This window comes from Anopheles marshallii, chromosome 2 (assembly GCF_943734725.1).
Source record: "Anopheles marshallii chromosome 2, idAnoMarsDA_429_01, whole genome shotgun sequence".
Taxonomy (NCBI): domain Eukaryota; kingdom Metazoa; phylum Arthropoda; class Insecta; order Diptera; family Culicidae; genus Anopheles; species Anopheles marshallii.
Genome location: NC_071326.1, coordinates 1,162,156 through 1,168,619, shown reverse-complemented (window position 1 = coordinate 1,168,619; position 6,464 = coordinate 1,162,156). Strand labels below are relative to the sequence as shown.

At 44.7% G+C, this 6,464-nt stretch overlaps 3 protein-coding genes across 3 annotated transcripts; 1 reads left to right on the top strand and 2 right to left on the bottom strand.

The window, feature by feature from the left end:
* Positions 1-440: 440 nt before the first annotated feature.
* LOC128707138 (aminomethyltransferase, mitochondrial) lies at positions 441-1,747 on the bottom strand. The gene is made up of 2 exons (XM_053802085.1): positions 1,468-1,747; positions 441-1,405 (listed from the first exon to the last, which is right to left on the bottom strand). Exons 1-2 carry the CDS (start codon positions 1,745-1,747, stop codon positions 441-443), a joined length of 1,245 nt encoding a protein of 414 aa, XP_053658060.1.
* Positions 1,748-2,417: 670 nt separating this feature from the next.
* LOC128709391 (uncharacterized) lies at positions 2,418-3,695 on the top strand. The gene is made up of 2 exons (XM_053804389.1): positions 2,418-3,539; positions 3,603-3,695. The coding sequence occupies exons 1-2, from the start codon at positions 2,418-2,420 to the stop codon at positions 3,693-3,695; spliced, it is 1,215 nt and encodes a 404-aa protein (XP_053660364.1).
* A 1,087-nt stretch (positions 3,696-4,782) lies between these two features.
* Positions 4,783-6,047, bottom strand: LOC128709341 (uncharacterized). The gene is made up of 5 exons (XM_053804339.1): positions 5,850-6,047; positions 5,520-5,764; positions 5,314-5,443; positions 4,905-5,246; positions 4,783-4,842 (listed from the first exon to the last, which is right to left on the bottom strand). Exons 1-5 carry the CDS (start codon positions 6,045-6,047, stop codon positions 4,783-4,785), a joined length of 975 nt encoding a protein of 324 aa, XP_053660314.1.
* Positions 6,048-6,464: the final 417 nt, after the last annotated feature.

Genomic DNA, 6,464 nt, shown 5'->3' with positions numbered 1-6,464 from the left:
GTCAAGTCGTTTCATCACTTTACAAACCTGTACCACGTCGAGTTCGAAAGGATGGTCAAGATCAGTGCGGATCGGATGCATGACGGTAGCGATACGCTGCATGTGGGACCAAAAGAGATGAACTGGCAGTTTGCATTTTCTGTAAGTTACTGACTAACAGGGCATGATAAGCATGATTAATATACTTTATTATTACCATTCTCAGATGGTGGGCACTATGATCTCGTATCTCGTAATTTTAATCCAGTTTGATCGCAGCGGCGTTGGTGTGTTTATTTTGCAACACACCTTTAGTAATGAAACTGCAATCTCGTGAATAACTACGACCATATTTAGGCAGACCGAGCAGGCAGTAGGCAGTATGTAACTTGCAATAAAACACAATATTTTTGTCCATGTGTTACACCACTATCACCACATCGTTGTACATGTGAGCATTTTTATTTCGGCGCCTGGTAGTAGTGTGTCGCCACGAAGGGCATCTTCGAAACGGTACTGTGGTAGTGCTTATCGCGCACTTTAAGTGTGATTTCCGTGCCCGGTTTTTTGTACTCTTCGCGGATGTAGCCTATCGCGATGTTTTGCTGCAAGCATGGACTCGGACAGCCGCTGGTAATTTCGCCGACTTTCTGCTGCTCGTTGTTGTAGATTTCCACATGCTGGCGTGCTGGAGCGGCTCCCGAGTCCATTTTAAAGCCTACGCGTCGACGCGTGACGCCGTTCTTTATTTGGGAGACAATTTTGTCCGAGCCCGGGAAGTTGTTCTCGGCGCGACGAGCCTTCGCTACCAACCAGAGTAAATTGGCTTCGACGGGTGTCGTACTTTCGTCTATATCGTTGCCATACAAGCACAGGCCTGCCTCAACACGCAGCGAGTCTCGTGCACCCAGCCCGGCTAGCTTTAGCTTTCCGACGCTCGGGTCGAGTAAAGCGGTCGCAATGTGTGTGGCTTTGGTTGAGGGAATCGAGATTTCGACACCATCTTCTCCGGTGTAGCCACAGCGTGTTATCCGACAGCCCTCGACACCGGCAATCGTGTCGGTGGTGGTGTTCATGAAGTACAAGCGTGAAAGATCTTTTGTACAGAGCTTCTGTAGTGTCGTGACAGCGTTGGGTCCCTGGACGGCAAGCAGTGACTGATCGTCGGAAGAAAGAAATTCCACAGAAACATCCTTGCCTTTAGCTTGGAACGAAGCAACGGCATCGGATATGTTGGCCATGTCAACATCTTTTCTAGATGCGTTCGATACGACGTACAGGAGGTCGTCTGCTACTCGGTTGACGATCAGATCATCCAGAATGCCTCCGGAAGTGTTGGTGAAAACTGTAAGTGATCCAGTTCCGTTGCGCAAACCCTTAATGTCAGCAGTGCAGATAGATTCCAAACAACCGATGACATCTTTGCCTGTTGAAGAAGATTTACACAATTAGCATCCTTGAGCTTTCCAGTTACGTTCTATCCTTTACCTCGCAGATAGGTCTGCAACATGTGTGAAACGTCAAAGATGGAGCCATGTTCGCGTGTATAGAGATGCGACTTGATGATGCTTTGATCGCTGTACTGCACCGGCAACCAGTACCCAGCAAAGTCCACTAGCTTCCCACCCTGTTGCTGATGGAACTCATAAAGCGCTGTTCGGCTTGGTGTTTTATCCGAGGCAAAGTGTCTAGCCAGTGTAGCTCGGTTTGGCGATGAAACTCGACTGCACCCGGATCGCACCGCATGGCGAAGAATATTACTTTGCATTCTATCCGCTTCCCGTAGAATGGACGAACGTATCACTTTCACTTGTTATGCACAAATAAAGACGCTCCCAATCCATCCAGCCGAGCGGCTCGGTAATCGGTAGATTCGAACGCTATCAGTACACCACGCGGAATCAGCATCCCCGCTCAAAAGGCAGAGGTCAGTCCGACCGAAAAGCACCACCAACACACGGAAAGCCGGTCTAGTCGGCTCAATGTGTTATCACCATGGAAGAATCCCGAGGGGACATTAGAATCGGTTGGTGATTGTTTCGACGAATGGTGCAAACCATCGATCTCGGGAGAACGATCTATCAGGCGATAAGGCAACCATTTCACGTTTGACACAAACTGACATCTGATGCTCTGGCGATCATCGTAACCGTGCCACAGGCACGGTAAAGCAGCATTCGTTTAAGTGTTGAGGAAAGGTGTCGAATGTAGTGTACACTTTGTTGAGCATGTCACGCGATTGCCGTGCTGCAGCTCATTACGCCGTTCACATGCGGATAGTGTTTGGACGGAATATTGTATGAGATTACACGAATGTGAAGTAGTTTGTTGATGGGAGAGCCGTGAAATGATTTACGATTGTCTATCATTCACTTCCAGTCCTGCATTTAGACACTCGGTATTAATTGGAATCTGATTTCAAAGGTCAATGATTAGTCATGTGTTTGCTGTACAGAAATCCACACCACATCTACGATGTGGTCCGTCCTTTACTAGCCTTTTCGAAGGTGTTTGGACAAACTGCATTCAGGATTGTAGGCGAACCACCGTACGTGCAGATCAAAGTTAGCCGTATCGAGTGTGTAGCGTTGTTGATGAACTTTGTGGGGAATTGTTTTTGCGCGTACATCAACATTTCCAACAGTCGCCTGTCCCGATTTACCGGTTCAACAGTGATGGATAAGGGACTTAGTTTTCTGTTCCCATTGGGTGCTATCATTATGGCCCTGCTGGCCATCGATAACTTCTTGCGGCGCAACATTACCTGCACCATACTAGCACAGCTGTTCGCAGTGGATCGGTCCTTGCAGAGGAAAAACCTCGGCCTTAACCATAGGCGACAATATGTGGTGCTTGTGCGGCTACTGTACGTGTTGGTCGGGTTCATCGCGTTTGGGACGTTATTCTCACTGGGAATGGCTGCAATTTCTGAATTTTCTCTACTGAATCACATGATTAATGGGTTTTCTTATGCATATACCGGAGTTCAGTTTTTGATAGTGAATTTTCATTTCGTTGCCACTGCACGGTTGGTTACCTATCGGTTGGAAGTGATAAAACGTAGCATAAAGAAACACTTTGAGTCGGGATCGTGGTGGATCGAGCAAAAGCAACGCTGGGGACGCCGGATGGAGCCAATCGATGTCGTCGCAGAGCTTGCCGGAGATTTCGCTACCTTGACGCGTATCGTTGAACGAGCCAATCGCATCTACTCGAATCAGATCGTCGGTCTAATTAGTGGTGTATTAATGTTCAGCATTTTCGTAATATACGCCTGCTCCTACAGCTATTACGTTGGAAGTATACACGAATTTCGGTTGACATTCATTCTGCTGACAGCCTGGATGTTTTACATCCTCATGGTGGGATTCATTTTCTTCTCGGGAATGGGTGTGAGAAATACTAGCAATGCCGTTGTGGATCTGTTACACGAGGCTCTGCAGCAGGAAAACGATGTATCGATCAAGCGGAAGCTGGCATGCTTCTCCCAACAAATTCTGCTCCAACAGCCGAGACTACGATGCATATTTTATGATTATAATTGGAAAACGTTGTTTAGTGTAAGTTTTGTCCTGCCAACACTGAACTACCTTCTGGTGCATAATTGTTTGCTTTGTTTGCAGATGTTCGGGCTGGTGGTTACCTATTTAGTAATACTGTTGCAGTTCGACAAAATATCTGACCGTTCATCCAATGAGAATCCCTTGTCTGCGTGAAAATAGTTGAGTACTTTCTAGGCGCAACAATTCCAGATTTCCAGCAGGAGACCCCTGTTGGAGCAACAGGATTCGAAATGTTTAACATATCGTCAGCTACCCCGGGGGCTCGTAATGAATTGAAATTTCATCATAAATGACGAAATTAATTAGCCGAATGAAGTATTTAATGATTTTGTGACATTTTATACCGTTTATCATCGGATTCTTTGCCAATCAACTGGCGTGGATTCCTTTATCCCGTCGCCGGATGGTGGCTTAATTGCATCTCATTAATTAACGGCATCGGGTGTGTGAAAGTTTGCAGAAAAAAGCTACACTTCATTAATTGATAAATAAAAATCTTTATTCGCGAACTCGCCGTCGATGCGATGGGAGCATCTGTTGCGTGTGCAAAATTCATTTCAGGCGGACTATCACCTGTTTGGCAAATTAAAAGCATTGACAATTCTTCGCAAATTAATCTTCGCCCGTGAAACCGTTGATGTGTCGCAGCAGGATTGCAGAGCGTAAACTCATATATTGTAACAGGATTATATCGGATGGCCGGTTCAATGCGCGGATTGTAAACAAGAATAAACGTTATGATCGATAATTGAATTCCCCTTTAGGGACGCGTTACTTGTAAGCTGGCCTTTCGGGATGTATGTATCGCGAAGCATTAATTTGATTTAACATTTACTATTTGTTCCGAATTTGACGGCACAAAGATATGGCATGGATGGGATTGGATTCAAATTTGATTAATTTTGACACTAAAACGGAATCGAGTTTTGTCCGGAGAGCTGTACCTTTTGTAAATGGTTATGCGTACATTATATGGCTGGTTCTGGAGCAAAGGCGTGTCGGGTCGTGGTTGAACATTTTTATGACGTATATTACGATGTTGTTTTGCTGTAGGCTGCAAACCGTTTGCCATTTATTGCTGTGCCAATAAAAGCGCATGACTTGCGGGGGGAAGTTGATACAATCGTTTCCGCAAACCGCTCGTTCGTAGTTGTCTGATGTGTGCAAAATTGAGGTTGATTTGTATCACTGTGGCTGCAGCGGGTATGTTAGGACGAAGGTGAAAATCAGGCTGAAATTTTCACTGTTTTATATCGAACTGTATCATAATAATCAGATAAGTGGTCGCTTCCCCACAGGCCTGGAAAAGTGTACGGATGCAAAACAAAGCGAAACATTCTCATCTAGTGTTACAGATCTTACCTTCACTAGCAATGGCCAATCGACGTCAAAAAATCGAAAATCAATGCTGGGCGAACGATGGTTCATTTGTTCGGAAAACTGTTGTAGAAGATCCTCAATTTCAGTGTCGTCGGTTGTATTGATGAAGCGGTGTACCAACTTCCAGGTGACGACGGTTCGTTTCTTGATATCTCCTGCCATCCAAATGGTACCGATTGGCAGCAAGCAATAGCTCATTGTACCAATCATGTAGAAAATGCAATCTTTAAGTTCGATTGCATCGTAATGGTAGAACGCGACACGAATTAAAGCAAAGGTGGTTAGCATCTGCGAGACCAAAACGTGGATCATTGTCAGGACGGTCTGTAGAAAGTTGTAAAAGTATGAAAATTAATTTCATATTGAATATTCACAATGAAAATTTTCCCACCGTCATGGCAAAACATCTTGAACAATTGTTTGCTATATCGCCGAGTTTATCATGCAACCGCATTACTGTCCTGATCAGCTCCATAGTGTCAGGCGTATTATTTTGAAATCGATCGCGATACAAAAGTTTCCTAATTGGAAGGAAAAACTCATTCTAGTTCGTATTGATAATGCGTTGAAAATGCCTAGGAATTGGCACTAGTTTACCTGAGTAAATCATTGATAACTTCAACGCGGTACAGAATGTGGTAGAGTATTATGTTGAAAACGGTGTTGAACAACAAGCCGGCCGACCAGGATACACCAATGAATGCTAGGACAATAAAGTGATTCATCCAAAAGCTCAATCCTCGAATAGCTACCAGTATAATCAGTGGAACACCGACATCAATTGTAGTGAATATTGTTGCAACGATATGGAAAAATTGGTAGTTGGGCGTGTAATTGCACTTCTTGATCTGTTGGGAAAAGGAAACAAGATGAAAATGAGAATTTGTGGTATTTGTGTGGTATTTTTCCAATTGTGGAGGATGGTACACTTACTAACTTATCGAAAACAGCCAGATCGTGTGATAAAAGGGAAATTTGGGGTTTGCGCAGCAAAAATATCCAAGGAAAGAACACGACTAAGCCGATTGGTATCTTAAGCAGAATATCCAAACCGTTCTCTACGTACTGCGAGCTCGAGGTGAAGAGTAAGTCCCATGAATCGGTGGTAAAAACAACGTAGATCATGTAGACTCGCAGTAGCGTCAGTGCGACGGATGAGCCAAACTCAAGGATGGTCGGCTTGTCGGTTGTGGGGTTAAACGGAACAGTGTACGCACCAAATAGTCTGGCAGTGTTCCAGACGAATGAGAGTGAGTGAATGTGATCATGGATTTTCGGCCACCAGGATACCGTGAACTCTCGACTATTTTCAAACCCAAAACAATCCATAACGCAACTGTCAGTGATCTACGACGAACTGACTGTTGGACACCGTTCAGGGGGTTTAATAAACCCATTCGAAAACACCGCAATTTAGATGGATGTGATTAAAAAGACATTAGCACTTCACTTCGAGACCAAGTAATCATATAAGCAGCAGTAGTGATTGTAATGAGATCCCAGTGTTTCAAATACCATGGCTCGAAGCGTAAGCAATTGGTT

Bases quoted from the DNA above. Each gene is read 5' to 3' on its own strand.
- LOC128709391 (XM_053804389.1), top strand. From the start codon at position 2,418: ATGTGTTTGCTGTACAGAAATCCACACCACATCTACGATGTGGTCCGT. The intron at 3,540-3,602 runs GTAAGTTTTGTC...CTTTGTTTGCAG, and splicing joins ATTGGAAAACGTTGTTTAGT to ATGTTCGGGCTGGTGGTTAC.
- LOC128707138 (XM_053802085.1), bottom strand. From the start codon at position 1,747: ATGCAAAGTAATATTCTTCGCCATGCGGTGCGATCCGGGTGCAGTCGA. The intron at 1,406-1,467 runs GTAAAGGATAGA...CTTCTTCAACAG, and splicing joins GTTGCAGACCTATCTGCGAG to GCAAAGATGTCATCGGTTGT.
- LOC128709341 (XM_053804339.1), bottom strand. From the start codon at position 6,047: ATGATCTACGTTGTTTTTACCACCGATTCATGGGACTTACTCTTCACC. The intron at 5,247-5,313 runs GTGGGAAAATTT...AACTTTCTACAG, and splicing joins CAAGATGTTTTGCCATGACG to ACCGTCCTGACAATGATCCA. The intron at 4,843-4,904 runs GTAAGATCTGTA...ACACTTTTCCAG, and splicing joins ATTGGCCATTGCTAGTGAAG to GCCTGTGGGGAAGCGACCAC.